The sequence below is a fragment of the Aspergillus alliaceus genome (assembly GCF_009176365.1).
Source record: "Aspergillus alliaceus strain CBS 536.65 unplaced genomic scaffold BDW43scaffold_59, whole genome shotgun sequence".
NCBI classification, from domain to species: Eukaryota; Fungi; Ascomycota; class Eurotiomycetes; order Eurotiales; family Aspergillaceae; genus Aspergillus; species Aspergillus alliaceus.
The window spans coordinates 139,930-156,461 of record NW_022474742.1 but is presented as its reverse complement, the minus strand read 5'-3'; the positions used below and the strand labels follow the sequence as shown (position 1 = coordinate 156,461).

General features: G+C 45.8%; 5 protein-coding genes across 5 annotated transcripts; 1 reads left to right on the top strand and 4 right to left on the bottom strand.

Moving 5' to 3' along the window:
- Window positions 1-544: 544 nt before the first annotated feature.
- On the bottom strand, window positions 545-1,018 carry BDW43DRAFT_315509 (bZIP transcription factor; the record flags this gene model as incomplete). The annotated part of the gene is made up of 2 exons (XM_032048083.1): window positions 545-872; window positions 942-1,018. The coding sequence occupies 2 exons, from the start codon at window positions 1,016-1,018 to the stop codon at window positions 545-547; spliced, it is 405 nt and encodes a 134-aa protein (XP_031895709.1).
- Window positions 1,019-3,410: 2,392 nt separating this feature from the next.
- BDW43DRAFT_315508 (ABC transporter type 1, transmembrane domain-containing protein) lies at window positions 3,411-8,530 on the bottom strand (the record flags this gene model as incomplete). Its single annotated transcript, XM_032048082.1, has 16 exons — window positions 3,411-4,098; window positions 4,160-4,240; window positions 4,296-4,729; window positions 4,780-4,964; window positions 5,019-5,083; window positions 5,131-5,181; window positions 5,245-5,316; window positions 5,368-5,566; window positions 5,613-5,855; window positions 5,907-6,159; window positions 6,231-6,847; window positions 6,905-7,138; window positions 7,184-7,463; window positions 7,515-7,741; window positions 7,792-8,326; window positions 8,387-8,530. 16 exons carry the CDS (start codon window positions 8,528-8,530, stop codon window positions 3,411-3,413), a joined length of 4,308 nt encoding a protein of 1,435 aa, XP_031895708.1.
- A 3,047-nt stretch (window positions 8,531-11,577) lies between these two features.
- BDW43DRAFT_303565 (class I SAM-dependent methyltransferase) lies at window positions 11,578-12,954 on the top strand (the record flags this gene model as incomplete). The annotated part of the gene is made up of 4 exons (XM_032045439.1): window positions 11,578-11,606; window positions 11,752-12,111; window positions 12,148-12,456; window positions 12,876-12,954. 4 exons carry the CDS (start codon window positions 11,578-11,580, stop codon window positions 12,952-12,954), a joined length of 777 nt encoding a protein of 258 aa, XP_031895707.1.
- Window positions 12,955-13,127: 173 nt separating this feature from the next.
- Window positions 13,128-15,159, bottom strand: BDW43DRAFT_289916 (major facilitator superfamily domain-containing protein). The gene is made up of 4 exons (XM_032043456.1): window positions 14,672-15,159; window positions 14,528-14,614; window positions 14,123-14,454; window positions 13,128-14,039 (listed from the first exon to the last, which is right to left on the bottom strand). Exons 3-4 carry the CDS (start codon window positions 14,414-14,416, stop codon window positions 13,188-13,190), a joined length of 1,146 nt encoding a protein of 381 aa, XP_031895706.1. The 5' UTR covers window positions 14,417-14,454; window positions 14,528-14,614; window positions 14,672-15,159; the 3' UTR covers window positions 13,128-13,187.
- BDW43DRAFT_289915 (uncharacterized protein) lies at window positions 14,432-15,159 on the bottom strand. Its single transcript, XM_032043455.1, has 2 exons — window positions 14,672-15,159; window positions 14,432-14,614 (listed from the first exon to the last, which is right to left on the bottom strand). The coding sequence occupies exons 1-2, from the start codon at window positions 14,854-14,856 to the stop codon at window positions 14,485-14,487; spliced, it is 315 nt and encodes a 104-aa protein (XP_031895705.1). The 5' UTR covers window positions 14,857-15,159; the 3' UTR covers window positions 14,432-14,484.
- Window positions 15,160-16,532: the final 1,373 nt, after the last annotated feature.

Here is a 16,532-nt window from a genome sequence, read left to right as displayed (position 1 = left end):
CATACCCTCATACTCGTTCAGACTTGTATCAACTCTGTTGGAGACTTCCATGAGCTCAAGCCCTATATTACACATCTGCTCTAGATTCCAGTAATACCTCTACAGCTGCTTCAAAGCCTGTATCAATAGCAATGAGCAGCGGACTCCTTCCATCTTTGGTACATTGATTCACCAAGGTGCTATTCCCTACACAGTGCTTCAAAACCCTTGTTAGCAAGCGGTCCTGGCGCCATATTACGGCCCAGTGAAGAGCCGATCGATGCTCATCGTCGACGAGCCCGATGTTAGCACCGTGCGACAGCAGCATATCTACCATGTCTTCATATCCTCCGATTATGGCGTGTGTTAATGGTGTCAGACCATCGCTATCTCTTTCATTGCAGTTCGCATTGTGTTCAAGCAAAAGTCGGACGATTTTGCTGTGACCCATTTGGACGGCCCTGTGGAGCGGACTGGCCCGAGACCCGCCAAAGTTGTTGCTAGCAGGCTTGCATGTTGTGGCTTCGCTACTGCTGTTGATTTCCGATGGAATGGAGGACTCATTTCATGGAAAGGGGTTGCTAATCTCCATCGCTGGTTCAGACGGGGCTGGTGTGGGCTGCAAACCGTTTATTGCAGGAATCATATCCAGGTCCGACGCGGGAAGATTGTTCATGCTACTGAACTCGCCACCGTCCAGAAATAGATCCGCATTTACTTCATAAAGGCTCCGATGATGGCCATCAGGAGGGCCTCCCACGGGATTAATGCTTACCAAGCCTGGAGTATCGGGCAATACTGCATCTCCGGGCTGTGTTCCCTGACTCTCATAGCCAGAGCTTAGACTGTGGATATGTTGAAACTGTGGCACTATAGCCTTTTGCTGGCTATATCTGTCCGAATATAGTTAAGAGTTAGCCTCTTGACGCCAGATATGACTTCACGAACGTAGCGGATCTTACTTACGCCGAAACCTGCGTTGTGCAAGACGATTTTGCTCGCGACGACGCTCCTTTGCCTCTGTGGGATCGGAAGACATAGGCGCCATGAGCTGCAGAGGACCAAAGCCAACTAGATATAATATTAATATGAAAGCGGCCAGCAACGTGGTTACATTCAACCGAGCTACTTCCTCTTGAGTACTGCATCCACGTTCGTGACGTAGGGTGCCGGCTGGTGCCTACCATTGATTAGCCACAGCAATTGATTATAAAGGGAACCTTGGTAGAAGGGCTTAAAGGCTGAAACTACTGCACAGTGGGGGCTAACTTGGATTTGTGGGTATATGAGTGTAAAACGGTACTTTTTGGACACAGCTTTTCTCACATCCAAAGCTTCTACTTTGGCAGTAAGGATCCGCGACGAATATAAGTATTTAGATTTGGTACACCATAGGTACGGTTTCAATAATTCTGCGACGCAGCAGTCCAGGATAATGTGGCCAAGTGCACCATACTAACTAACGTAGTGACTTGCCGCATAGTGGTTTGGGAATCCAATCTAGTACCCTGTCGGAGTACGAACTACTAAACTCGCCTAGAGAAAGACCCCTGTAGCTTGGTCAATCTTATCGCGAAGTTGGGCTTCTTCCCTGCCATGAGCTGGGATCTGCGAAAGTACTAGCCATTGAGTAACGTACTCGTGCTCTCGAGACTAATCCTTACCCGTGACTTGTTGATATTTGCACTCGACAATCGACTGATACCTATGCAGCCTTCCCGGGGAAGATCCGGCAATCTGCCCCAAATGTCCGGTCGATTTTGTAGCCATCAGTTAAGTGGATACTAGAGTGGCAGTTGAACTTAATTAATTCAAGCTATTGGGAACTCGCAACAGTCCCAGATATTTTATTACCGACATCTCGCACGTTATCTGTACCGTCCAAGAACAACATGAGACAACGGTGTCTCTGTAGGCATGGCAATAGCTTAGCAGCGTGTCCCAGGTCGAGACTGGCCAAAACAACAACAGCGGTTAGTCTAGAATTAGAACACACAAACACACCCATGGCGCTGAAAACCAGACATTTCCAGTTGCCGTTATCACCTGAACAGGTTAATGTACATATTGGAAATGCGGGATTCCGTATTACCTAGTAATCTACCGCTGAAATCTAAGGGGTGCAATCAAGAAATGACGAGGTCTCTGGTTTCCGATCTAATGATAAAATAAGCATATTTGTAGGCCTAAAGTGATCATTCAAATGACGCGATACACGCGATATCATGGCAATATAGCGATATCATGGTGTAGATAATGATCAAAGGCGCTAGTCTAAATGGAGTAGGCTGGTGGCTGACAGCGGAGCTTTAATGGTAATTTTGGTTGACAGTACAGCTAAATGCAACCTCTAGCCGGCTTCCGAAATAGGGGTCTTCCCCAGTATCTACGCCCAATTATTAGTCCGGGTATCTTTGTCAAATCCCATCCTCGATGGTATCATCAGCAACCCTTATCACGTGAGCCCCCCTGGTCGGCTTATTCTGTGCTTTCCGAGGGACATTGCTAGAATGTTTTCCGTTAAAGAGAAATGCGTAATCATTATTAAACACTAGCAACACTGGATTTAACCCCTCTCAGGTACGAATGGGAACAATTATACGGAGGAAAACACAGCTACTAGTAAACTGGGGACCGCAAGCGGCCTTGGGTACACCCTGAGGCCGCGGACCGCCTGGGGATCCTCCAACCGTCCAACCAACCAAGGCAATCAACCCTAGCTTGGAAACCCAGCATCTTTCATTGGACGCCAATTTATGATCTTGCTATATGCCTTATGCTAGCTAACTTGCTACATGACCCATTAGACTTCGGAATCCCTTCGGAATCATCGAACCACCTCATTGAGCACAAGTACCTTTTGGTAATATTAGGATCATGTGCCAGCCCCGCAGGTTTATTCAACCAATCGGTAAATAGGCTTTTTGAATCATCTCTATGGCGCACTTTAAAGGCAACGCAGAGACAAAATGCGTATTCTGCATGCTTATGGGATATGGACTCGCACTATATGCACGCTTACAGCATTATTCTATATACCTGGTTCAGACCCTGTTCTCACCTCAATATCGCTCACGATCAGCGAAAACCTTCGCCAAATTAATTAGGCAGCGGAGAAATGCAATCGATTGTCGAACTTGACTTTGTCTAGGTCGAATCGGAGTGAGAATGTTTTGGATATAAAATTGCTACCGAGAACCAGGATTGCTTGAACAGTACAGTATCTCGCGAAGCGCGTCAAGCAAAAAGAAGGAGTGCTAGTCGGTCGAACGAGTCCTCCACCCAAATTTTGGCCTCGATGAAGCCTCTCAGTCTCGTTAGGATACAAACTGGATTGCAAGTCACGAAAATTCCAATAGTGTCACAAGAAGTTGTTTTATTTTTCTCGGTTAAAACGCAACTAGAACCTTTCAAAAACCACCAAGTAGCCACTATTCCAGCTGCCTGAAACGCTGGAAAACCACAGGTCCTAAATCCTCAATGACTTCTTGTAATTGACCATCTGCCATCAGTGCCAGAGCATCCCTCCCAGTTTTCGTGTGCTCCTCCAAGACACCAAGTTTATGAGCAACAATGATGACAGTGTGGCCTTTTTTGGTGAACTCTTCGTCGATGATACAATGGATGGTGCATTCCGTAACAGGGTCCAGGGAGGATGTAACTTCGTCCAAGACGACCACGGGCTTCACGCCAGAATGTCGTAAGGAGCTGACTTTCACAAGTGCTCGACAGAGCGCAAACAGTTGACGCTGCCCTACAGAGAGCTCCTGAAAGTTTGAGACTTTCTGGTCGAGGATCGGATGTTCGCCAGAGCCTGGGACATTGATGACGGTAGCTGGCTCTCCCCCAAGTTTCGTGCGGCCCTCGAAGCAATGGAACCACAATCCCACTTTGTTCAATGCAACAACGAGGGCGTCGTCTGATATCGAGGCATCCGGGTCTAAGTTGAAGCGCAAGGTCTCGTTCAGCAACAACAAAGGGTCTTGAGACACTGCAACGAAGCACCGTCGTCGTAGGTAATCTAGCCTCACCCGCCTGATATCAACGCCATCGAGTTCGATCTTGCCGGATTGTAGCTCCAGAAGCCGTAGAAGCGAGAGGAGTAACGTGCTTTTACCGCTAGCATGCAGAGTGAGCCGAGAGTTCGGATATATAGGCTGTACCCTTTGCAGTGACTCACCTGCCTGTGCGCCCGCACACGACGAGTTTCTGACCCGCAGTAACGTTCAGGCTCAGATTCCGTAGAGCAATCGCCCCCGACCTACATTTTGCACGTGTCAGCTATCCGGGAAGAGCGCATTCGACTGGATACGTACGGGTAAGATACGGTGATATCTTTGAACTCAATATGTCCTCTGGAAGGCCAATTTTCGGGGGTTTTTGGGTTCCAGCCTCTTCCACCCTCAGCCGCGGTCGTTTCCTCAAGCGTTTTCAACCGAGAAATTGCACCCATAGAAGTCTCTAGCATAGTCCAATTCTCCACAAGTTTTAGTAATGTTGAGTTTGTTACGAGCATAATGTTGAGCGCGATTCCGACTTGTCCACCGCTGACATGCCCGCGAAAAGCTACAGCTAGAGCAACAACACTAGTTGCAACAGCCGCCCCTAAGAGATCTAGGACAAGGTTGAGCCACCTCTGGAGACACAGAAGGAGGAACTCTGGACGTTGGGAGTTATCGACGCTTCGGATGTTGCCTTGTACTGCAGTCCTAGACCAACCAAATGACCGTATGGTTTCGAGGCCCTCGACCTGGCAAATCAAGATTAGCTGGGCACAATCAGCGGCTTTTGAATACATACGCATTCCAAGAAATTCAAGAAGACCCCCGCGCGGGACTCGAGCTCCAAAAATCGGAGTTGTCTCGATGTCCGAAGATAAACCTTTTGGACGACACAGACCAGGAGCATACAGGCCGGTAACGACATTGTGAGCCATTTCTCGGCCACGCAAAGAAGTACGATCTGCATGAGGAGCTTGAAGATTTCTAGCAGCAGTGTCACCTAAAGACCTTCCTGGAAGAGGGAAATCTAATGCATACGAGTTAGAAAAGCTTGAAGAGCTGATGGTAACTGCTTATCAATAAGCTGAACGTCTTGGCTAAACCTAGAAAACATTAGTGCTAAAGGGAATATGCGAGCATAAGCCCTTACCTGTTTAGAATTGAGCCATTATCAGTTTTAGAAAAGTACGACAGAGGCGCGCTACGTATGATTAGCCATCTCTTGGATCGCCATGTTCGGGTTGTTGATATAGGGTATATATACCTCATCACGATGTGCAATAGACGTTGATGCAACCTCAATCCAGACTGGGGAGCAAGTCGGATAAGAATGGACCTACTGGGCTTTCAATGATAACAAACAAGTGGGTATGTCTTGGAAACTTACCACATCTGAGCGCTGGTTGAGATCCACGACAGGGTTGATAGAATGAGAAATCCGCTGACGTAGAAAGCGGTGTTTCTGCCATCTAACTCTGTCCACAGCCGAAGCCAGTATTGGGGAATAGTGATGAAGAAGGCATATAATAAAGTACTGATGATAAGGAAAAAAATGTTCTCAAAATCAATGAAACTCAGATAATAACCTATGGTCATATTAGTCACGTCAATAAATATGAGAGAGCAAACTACCATATAGAGCGGGATCTCCAGTCTGTCGTGCTAGGTCTATTTCGGTCTCGGCATTCGCTCGCAATTGTGCGCTGAGTTCATCAAATTTCGCAGAGAGGACGGCGTTGCTGACTTTGGTGTCATAGCTAGAAGAGAACTTTGCTACGGATGCAGCTTTGACCTTGATGTTCTGCCAGTTCCCTTGATCTATGATTCGATGGTCTCCAAGAACCACGACATGATCCGCAGCTTGGAAATACTGAGCTATCCTGGAGTTAGGCAGTGAACATCGAGGCCGAGTAAGGGCGAACTTACAGGAATTAGAAACCAGGACTACAGTGGTCCTCAACCGTCGGATTATGCCTGTGACTCCGAAAAGATTATCAAAGATGGCTTGCTCCGTTTCACCATCCAGCGCACTGAAGGCGTCGTCCAGCAGAAGTATATCGCATCTTGCAAACAAAGCACGCGCGAGTGCCTGCATAAAATATGACTTTAGTCCATACGTAGTAGTCTTGAGAAACTCACTACCCGCTGCCTTTGTCCTCCAGACAAATTGAGCCCCCCACTGCCAATTCGTGTCCGATCTCCATGGGGAAGGGAATTCAAGTCATGAGTAAGACAACACAGACTTGTTACCTCATGAAACCATATTTCATTTTCTCGGTCACGAGTACTGTAAAGATCAGAAGGGCCGTAAATAATCTCTTTGATAGTACCATTAGGTAACCACGTTTTCTGAGCACAATAGGATATCTGTCGTGTTGAGAGGTTAATTGACCCTTGGACAGGGACTACCTCTCCCAGTATAGCGCGCAACAAAGTGGATTTGCCGCTACCAGTAGGACCAGATATTATTGTGATTGACCCAGCGGCTACTTCAATGTCGATATGTTCCAAGACAAGCCTTTTACGGCCAATCCTCAGTTGCCGGATCTGAATAGCAGTGCTAGGATTCGTCAAGTCACCAGTTGTCGCGTTCCAGGGGAGACTGTTCATAGTGCCTTTCGGCAATGTTCCACGATGAGCATGTAAAGATTGCCGGAGCAAAAATGCTTGGATTCGTTCAAATCCAGAGAATGCTGCCACAGCGCGTGGCATAATAGTCATGATCATATTTGCAGGATGTGTAACCATGCTTAAGATGGCCATGGTAGTGAAGGCAGTTTCTGTATCCAGATTGCCGCCACGAGCAACTGATATCACTGCGAACATAACCAGCGTGATAGCTGGAGAGAATATACCGAGAGCGTTGGCTATACTGACGTAAGCTTATACATATCTGACAACTTCATTTTGTGCTCCCGACATACCTGAGGCGTTATAATATACCATTATCCATCTGAGTTTCGACGCTGCCCAGAGCTCACATTCCCGAAGCTGTTGAATGCGGTGGGTCAATTTGTGCTGGAGTCCAAGCATTTTGACATCTTTCATTGCGCTTAGCACAGAGGTGGTAGCAGCTATGCGGCTTTGCGTTGCGCTGTTCCAAGCCTTTTGGCGTGGCTGTAAATGCTTTGCAACAAAACGACTCATGTATGAACATACTACACATCTCAGTATCAACGAGAAATCATGGCAAATATACTTACAATAAATCAAAAAGAGAGGAAGAGGCCAAACCCAACCAACTTCACTAGCTAGAAGTCCAATACCAATCAGCACTTCGATGACTTGGGCCCACGTTTCGTGGACCATTTCGGCGATACCATCGAGACTATCTGCATCAGTACTCATGAGTGTGGTGACTTCGCCGTTATCATAAGCAATGCTGGGTGACTTCATGGTCTTGTCATGGATAAGTCCCACGAGGGCACTCTTAGTCATAAGTTTCAGCTTGTTTATACAGTGTTGGTACACAGCGGTTGACAGCTTGAGGGAAATATTAGCGCACAATTAGAAAGAGCGATGATCGGACCTTACAGCAAGGGAAATATAGATGAACACGGCTGAGATAACGAGCCAGAATCCATGGCTGCTTTCTGCGCCGGCAGGATATGCCACAGCGAATCTGATACACTCTTTGATCAAGGTAGGCTGAGAATAGCGGAATAGTATCAAGAATAATCGAGGTATAACAGCGGCTAGAAACGGCTTCCACAGGCATCTCATCAAAGCGATAGGCAAACTTTTCTTGGTTTCAGGCTTGGCTAGTCTTGTGAGAAGTAGGACGGCGAGTGGTTTGAGATTCCTGACTAACCTCGCTGAGACCATGCCTGCAGTATTGCCTTTCGTGTGAACTCTGGCTTCATGTCTTGATCAAGGGGCGGTGAATCTTGGTTGACGAGGATACCCCTGTACCCTCGAAGAAGAATTGGATTTATCCACGTGAAAAGGACTCTACTCAAGACACCGCAGTGTTCCTCTGGAGATTGTTGTTTGTTGAGCTCACTGAATGCTGGGCGCCCCTTGGCGCAACATTCAAGTACCAGAAGTGCCGAGTGCATGCAGCAACGAAGAAGGACCGGACGCAAGGTATTCGCGTGTCTAGCGATCTTTGAAGGCGTAGCCAAGTGGACGGCATCACACAGTATAGATGAAAGAAGGTATAGTCTAGCGAGATCTGAAGGCCTTTGAGACCGCTGTTGCTCCTGGAGCAGAAGCACACTCAGGCCCAGGGCAGCAGGTATAGAAGCGAAAAGTGAGGCCAAAAAAATGGCTTTATGCTGAACATCCAACCTTGAAACCTTCGTACAATATGAAGACAATATGAGTGAAAGCAATACTCCAAGGCACTAAGGCCGTTCATCTTGTGAGCTATAGAACTCAAAGGCTTGGAGAGAAGGTATACTGACGGCCTTGAAGGGTCCTTGCCAGGTTGGAGTGGCTCTGATGCTAGAGTTACGAAGCTTCCAAAGTCGGACAGGGAGGATCAATAGAAATGTCGTGGCACAGACTGTAGATACAGAGTGCAATAAACTCGTCAGCTCTGGAGCCATTGTGGCGGGTGTGGGAGGTTGCGGTTGAGATGAGCAGCAGCGAGTTGAAGGTACTCTCATCAATTTGTGACGTTATTCCTAAGGATGAGTACAACGCTTCTTCAAAGGTGCGGAACAAGCGGTGAACAGAAACGTCAAGATACTGGCGGGAGCCGGTTCGGAATGCGCCTCACTAGTCCCGGTTGGAATACAGAACACTACTTGGTAGAGCCAGTTGACTCCCTTTTCCTAGCGCCTTAGAAATTGTGGAAGTGTCCTATCTGGACTTGTAAGCAGGTTACTAGGCTGCGACATGGGTGCAAGGAGTTTCATGAGTGGACGATGAGGCATGCATGCTTACGAGGCCCACAGTAAGCCAACAGTGACACTTGCAGAAATCATTATTTCCCGTCGCTAGGTTCCTCCCTGAATCAGCAGCCATTGAACCCTTGAGGCTTTTATATCCGAAATTCCGGAGTTGGAAAACATTTTACTACACAGCTGTTGCGGCAGAGTGGACGTGTGTCTTGGTCTTGGCCAGCCGGTTGAGCCATCGGCCCATCACAGGATAACTATTGGCTAACGCTGATGTACATAAAAGTTCCCGGTAAGTACACTATTGGATCTACTATGTAGATACTCCCGTGCTTGTTAAAACATCTAACGCAGAGAGTGAACAGATCAAGTGTCCAGACTGCTCATCAAATACCGCACAGTCCGCCTCCTGAAACGCACGGTCTAAGAGCAGAAAGGAGGGAAATTTCTGTGCAAATCCGTTCTGGCGCTGAAAGAAGTTGATCTCAGTGTTTCGCACAATATAGCGCGAAAGGCTACTGAAGTAAGATTTGTCACGTTCAATTATAGATTGGTAGGTAATTGAGATCCTGGCTTCAGTAGTTCGTGGATTCTTCTGGTAGTGTCGAATGGGACAGAGATGGCTCAGTCATTCAGGCATCAACGGCAACTTGGGATTTGTCCCTTGGTCAGTGGATGAAATGCTACAAATATACTTTGACTTAAGTGGAAACTTGAAACTCTGGAATGGTGGCCAAGTGTCTAATGATGCTTCAAGCTGTATGGATATCTCTTGATAGGCCCAGATCTCCCAACTCGCTTGTCTAAAGCTTTAATTGATACTGCTGGCCTTTAAGCGCCTATATCTCCTCGACAACCTTTCCCGCACTCGCAATGGCAAAACAAGCCGCGGTCAGTGTTGGATTACACGCATTTTGCGTCGGAATCACACCGCAACCCCCAATGAACAAGTTTTCCAGCCGCCAAACCTTAGAGTCTTTATCCACAACCGAGTGTCCATCATCTTCCTTCCCTGCCCGGGTGGTCCCACAGATATGCGTTGCTGCGCCTGGAGCAAGGAATTTGGGCTCGCCACCAGGGATAAAATCTCCAAGCTCAGCGGCAATGTTTATCATGCTGCCAGGCGAAAATTCAGTATTCGATATTCCTATGCGTGATGGTCACCAAGTTCAAGGAAAAAAGCTCACTCTTGCATCATGGCTTGCACGCGTTGAGCGTCTTCATTCTCGATATGGTAGTGTATTATTGGCTTTAAAGAAGTGATCAGAAGCTATGCACGCAGTAAGGGAACTTAAAATGTGGCCTTACAAGGCCGATGGCTGCAATGAGCGTACGATCAGACGGCTTCGCTCCGATATACGCCAATTTGGCAATGTGAAGGCACCTCCCAATAAAAAAAGGCAGCCACGAGGTCTTATGCCTGTTATTATTAAAGCTCTTTGGGATTATCTACTAGAAAAGCCTTATTTGTACCTTGGTAATTAATCACGAGTAATGGCCCAAATTTAGCTCAAGATAAAGCGGATGGATATGATTATTATAATTCTTCAATAATAATTCCAGCATGTCGAAGATGACCTTTAGCGCTCTGTCACAGATCTGCTTATACAGGGCAGAAGGACCTGTCAATCAGGTAAGAATCGCTTATACCAAACAGTAGAATTGGAATGAGACTAATCCTTACAGGACTTCCCAGATACATTATGGTTTCGGCCCTTTATCGCTTATAAACAGTATGATTACATCTTAATAGTCACGATATCATAGAACGCTCCCGATTCATTCCTGTATAGTACTTGAACCATAAGAATCCCGGGAATTATCCTATACACACGCACTTCTCGTGCACTTATAAAATTTTTATAACCCTTAAGTATAATCCTGATCATATCTCTTCTAATCTTTTCAGTTCCGCAAAGAATTCCAAATTAAGTTTAAAACAGAAGAGTAAGACATCAGTGATAAGATAATAGAGTATACCAAATAGTTACTGGAAGTATATATTAAGGTTACGCTTTAGTTAAAAGGTCTAAATTTAGTGTGTTGGCCCCAGATGAGTACGGCATCTTATGATATATGTATTATGGATGGTGACATCATCCTGCGACTATGGAAATATGCTATGTTGTTTAGTGTAAGTGTAATTATTACATAGGAATTTTCTCATTAAAAATTCTGAAGTTAATCAGATAGAAAAGCAATGCAAAATCATCCTAGAATTCACAAAACCTCCTATAAAGTGGGTGCCATCTCCAGCATTACAAAATCTTTAGATATTCCATATATCCCTATGCGCTACCATCTCAATAAATAAATATTTTGCAAGGCAAACAGACGCTCGATAGTTACTGAAGTAAGTAGTTGAAGAGAATTGTTCATCTATATAATACTGATTAATAGTGATAGATAATGAAGCCCTATCAAACACTAATCCTCATTAATATGGCTGCAGCTGGGAAGGTTTAATTAATAATAGATATAGGGAGCTTGTCAAAGACTGTGGAGAAAATAGAAAAGGTTATAAGGACTTTTATGTAAACCCCTCTGGTCCTTGGATACATGAGAAGATGGGGGTCAGTAATATTATCTATAAGGGGTTGTGATAATGGGTTTAATCCGACTGATCATCCTTACCATAATTATTCTAGTTAGGCTGTGACAGGGTTTTCTATCATACCTCAATATAGGTTTTATCCTATTGCGTTAGGTTTCCCTATATCCTTAGTGTGAATACAGAGGCTTTGTTCTTCAAAATGTTTTTGACTACTAACTGCCTTGTAGTGTGATCTGATATACTACAGTCCCCGCACTTGCCCTCTCCCTCCACTCACCCGCAGCCAACGGCCTCAACTAATTTTACTGAGATTTGTGTTATTGGATGACTACTAATGTGTGAAAATCTTGGCCTTTGTTCTTTGTCTATATAGGAACTCCGAGAGACAGCATTTTAATGAAGAGAACAGACGGATGTATCGCACCTTTCGCCGAGGAGTGTACTCCCTACCATGCGATGAACAAGAACAAGATCGCCTTAATATATTTCATAAACTATTCACTGTAGCCAGAGTGTCGGATAGATTGATATATGCTCCTTATCCCAGAAATGGCCGATTTTTAGACTTGGGATGTGGAACAGGGATCTGGTCGATCGACATGGCCAACAAATACCCGGAGGCATTTGTTGTTGGAGTAGACCTTGCTCCCATACAACCACCCAATCACCTACCTAACTGCGAGTTCTACGCTCCGTTTGATTTCGAGAGCTGCTGGGCCATGGGTGAGGAATCGTGAGATCTGATTTATTTGCAGATAGGCTGTGGTAGTGTTTTAGTATGGCCGAATCTATACCGGAGAATCTTTTCGCATCTGCGCGCTGGTGCGTGGTTTGAGCAAGTGGAAATCGATTTTAAGCCTCGATGCGACGACCGCTTGTTGGACGGGTTGGCTTTGCGTCAATGGTACCAGCTGCTGAAGCAAGCCATGCAAGACCTCATGCGCCCTATAGCTTATAGCTCTCGTGAAACCATTCAGGACCTGCAAGAGGCGGGATTTATTGAAGTCGATCATCAAATGGTTGGATTGCCATTGAATCCTTGGCATCAAGACGGACACGAAAGGAAGGTTGCGCGCTGGTACAATTTGGCTATCTTGGAGAGCACGCCTAGAATTGATGTTGTTTTAAGCGTGTGGTAGACTAAGGAAAATAAATAATGAATAGGTTATCATGAATAATATTGAAATCGGATACTACATATCTTGGCAGGGAGGTGACTTGGAGAATTTGTGATATTATCCGTTGTGCATTATCATTCGGCCATAGAGAAGAGGATATGACTATTACAGTGTGAGAAATCCCAGCACAGGAACGTTTCACCCTAAAGCTCTTCATATTAGGATTCAGTCTGGGTATGTCTTATGGGAAGTCTAACTCACGTTTCTAGTAGACCGGTGCTCAGGGTGCTCTGGCTTTCGACTGCCGAACTTGACAGACCGATGCTCCATCAAAAGCTCAAGGTGGTGCCTCCGAGTACCACACTCGATGATACTGTAGGATAGGACGAGCCCTTGAATGGTATCGACTGCCTGCAACGCGCACCGAGCAAATGGTTCACGAAGCTCACCAAGAATAGAAGGGCGGCGGTTTTCATAGTGTAACATTAACCCTGTAAATAATTGTCGCGAACGGTCATAATAAGCCTCTAAGTAAGAAATCTCAGCCAGAGGTGCGGCTACATGCAGTCTATGGTCGCGAAAAGCCTGAGGAACAAAAAAAAAATAATAAAAAATAAAAAATAAACTACTTGCCAGTACAAGGGTGGTGTCTATTCGGTATCTATGTACTTATAAGAATTGACGTCCACGCTCAGCCTACGTTGAACATGTATCGTTTGCTACTCCTAATTCGAGACCCCCATAACCAAAAGACGAATGGAATGGGCACTAGGAGCATCGCAAATCCACCAAACACACTAGTCGCGGGACCATTCCCTAGCTGCCGATACATAGGATCAATAAACAGGGGAAACACCGCGGCGAGGGTACTGCGGAGAAAGGTATTCGCTGCAATGGCACTGGCCCCCCAGCGAGTGAACACGTCCAGGAGGTAATTAAGGGCGCTCTGAAAGATAGTAAAGAACCCGAATCCCACGCACGCGGCGCCAATGAAGGACGCAATCCATGGTAGTTGCGGGTTTGCAGTCCATCCAAGAAGGAAAAGACCGCCCGTGAAGACGACCGACCCAAGCATCATAGATGGTAATCGGGCTTCGGGTGACGGCATGCACTGAGAAGTCGAGTAGATATGGTTATAATATTGTTGGTTTAGTGCAACGACGATCGCACCAAGTAAAATCCCAACCAGCAGCGCAAGAAATGCCAGGCTACCCGTGATTTGGTCCCAACCGCGAGTTTCCTCAAACAGAATTGGAAACGCTGCTAGGGTGGCATAGAATACACCGAAGATGAAGGACGCATGCAGAGCGACTAGAAAGCAAATAGGGGTTAGAAGCATCTGCATCGGACGAACGCCAAACTTATTGAAATAATAGCGTAGAGTAATATTCCCAATCCATTCCTCGAATTCTGTATGTAACGACCAGTTCCCAGTGGTAGTTCGCATGTGTCTGGCTTTGCGAATTAGAAGAACTGGCTCGTAAGACTCATCAAGAACAATTGCTCCAACCACTACCACGCTTATCTGGAGAATCCCAGCTATCTGGCGTAACTGTAAGCTTTATGTTCAACTGAAAAAGACAGGGGGTTAAGGTCAGGCGAAGCACAGGGTGATCTTTATCTCACATATTGAGTCCACCTCCAGCCTAGATAGCTCTCCACTAGAGCACTTCCTACTAACGGTCCCAAGGTCGGACCCACGATGACAGCAAGTGAATAAGCCATAATTGCGTGTCCTCTTGCTGTTGGGTCCCATATATCACTGAGTACACCCCCTGTATTGGATACTGGTGCAGAGCCAAAAAAACCCAGTAAAGAAGCGGGCGATAAGGACGGTCTGAATATCTTTAGCAGCACCCGAGGCAAAAGAGAAGATCGCTGCGGCAGCACAGGGCCCAAGTACAGGCCATTTCCGACCATATACTTCTGATACTGGCGCCCATATCAATGGTCCGAACCTATATGGACATGTAGGTTAGATCTTTTATTTATTTTGGTACTGAAAGAAGTTTTGTGGAAGGAAATTCGCACTCTAGAAGACAAAAGCTGAGACCGAGCAATGAGACTTCATTGCTCACATTAAAGGCAGCAGATACTTGCTTAACAGCGGGAGAGTATCTGTGAACGGATTAATTTTTGACTTAGGCAGCTAAATTTGTGATCAGAGAGAGATACATGCTGGTGGTCCATGTGGCAGTCATAGTGATTAAGCCATATAGGGCCGTCGTAATAAGCTTTTTTTTCCGGGGCCAATTTCGAGGGCGATATGGGTCATCCGGGCTGTCAAAGTCGACGATACACTCGGGACCCGTTGCAGAGCCGCCCGGAAGATGGTGGAGCGGATTAGGTTCCAAGGCCATGATCGTCGGAAGCAAGTAAAGTGGACAAAATTTTAGAGAAGCTTAAGATAAGATCAACTTTTCCTCCTCTATCTCTCTGTTTTTTTCTTTCTGTCTGTTCGTCTTCACTATTTTGCAACTCTAGAGAATTACCTTTTCCGCTAGAAGGGAGGATCGGAGTCAGCCAGACAGTCCCAGTCCCAGTGCCAGGAGACAAGGGAAGGATTCTGGTGACAAGGGTACTCGGCAAGAAATACACAAAGATACGGATAGTTGGAGAAATATTATTTCGGATCTAGTAGATGTGACTTCTAGCCATTGCCCTCTTCTGGATCTCCATGTCATCCAGGAGGGGCAAGATTGCATGAATATTCAAATCAGCTGACGTGGCCAGAAACGATATTTCTCCAACTAACAGGGTCTTTGATTAGCCAGCCTATTTTTATAATGCATGAGCAATTATAGTATAATATTATTATTGTTCTTCAATTGCCCTTTCTTACTCCAACTTATTAGGAGATCATCATTGTGGTTGTATTCGGAAACATTTAGACACTCCCTGCCTAGGTATTATTCCATCCATCCTTCCCCTCTCTCCTGGCACTGGGACTATCTCTTATTTCTTTGTTTCTTCTCTTATCCTCCGCAGTCTAAGGAAACCTTCATGTTCTATTTGTCAGTGGCTTTATTGTTTATTTGTTCATTGAAGTATTAGTCAAAAATACATGTGATGAGTATCCACTCCATGAGGCTTTGGACTGTCCACGTTTATGGTGTGATACTCTTGCATATCGGCTAACATTCATTGAGCCGATTTTTGCCACGTTAAAAGATAATAAACAATATATTGAAAATGTTTAGCACCTTCCTATGCAGGGAAATGGCAGCTTCCCAAAAATTATTTAATATTTCTACAAATGCTCTTGAAAACTAGCCAGAAATATTTAAGATTACCCCCTTTAAAGATAAGTATAGAAATTTATAATTAGCCCTTGACCAAGGGTTCCACATCAGTGACAAGTCAACATTATATGGGTGCAACTGCTGAAAAGCTCCCAAGACGGGCTTGACAGACCCCTTGCATTAAATTGTTCCATGACACCAAATGTATGCTCCCGTGGCCTTAAGAACTGTCTATTGTGAACCGAGTAGCAAGCATGGCGGTTGCAGTTTCCCGAGCCATCCGTGCACTTCCTGGTTGGGAAATAACCAGGTTACAGTAATTTTCCATGGCTTCCGCATTATCAGTGGTGCATGGAATGTCCTAGAGAGACATCCATCCGAATGTAATCAGGTCTGACCTTGGGTTGCAGCTGATCCACCATTTGCAGCCACTTGGTCTTAGTGTCCAGGTTTCAAGGACCCTCCGGAGGAAGCTATGCGAAAGATACAATAAGTGTGTGACAAACTACAAAAGGGGGAACTTGTTCCTCCAGTACCCATTGAGATTAACCTTGCAATCCACTTCCTCGAAGGCTAAACCCGGCAACAAATCCTGTTGGCAATACTAGCCGCAGAGTTATATTGTAAGCCCCATCCTGGAAGGAACTGATATCGCGAAGATCATGGGAAAGAAGCTAATCATCACTGTTAGAAAATTGAAGGCCCTGAATTGGATGTTACTTCATTTGTTATTTTCTCTACCAGGGATACCACAAGAGCTAGTTTGGGACAGGTGTTGTCGTAAGCCAGCCCAG

Bases quoted from the DNA above. Each gene is read 5' to 3' on its own strand.
- BDW43DRAFT_289915 (XM_032043455.1), bottom strand. From the start codon at position 14,856: ATGGCCTTGGAACCTAATCCGCTCCACCATCTTCCGGGCGGCTCTGCA. The intron at 14,615-14,671 runs GTATCTCTCTCT...ATCCGTTCACAG, and splicing joins GCCACATGGACCACCAGCAT to ATACTCTCCCGCTGTTAAGC.
- BDW43DRAFT_289916 (XM_032043456.1), bottom strand. From the start codon at position 14,416: ATGGTCGGAAATGGCCTGTACTTGGGCCCTGTGCTGCCGCAGCGATCT. The intron at 14,040-14,122 runs GTGAGATAAAGA...CAGTTACGCCAG, and splicing joins GCTGGAGGTGGACTCAATAT to ATAGCTGGGATTCTCCAGAT.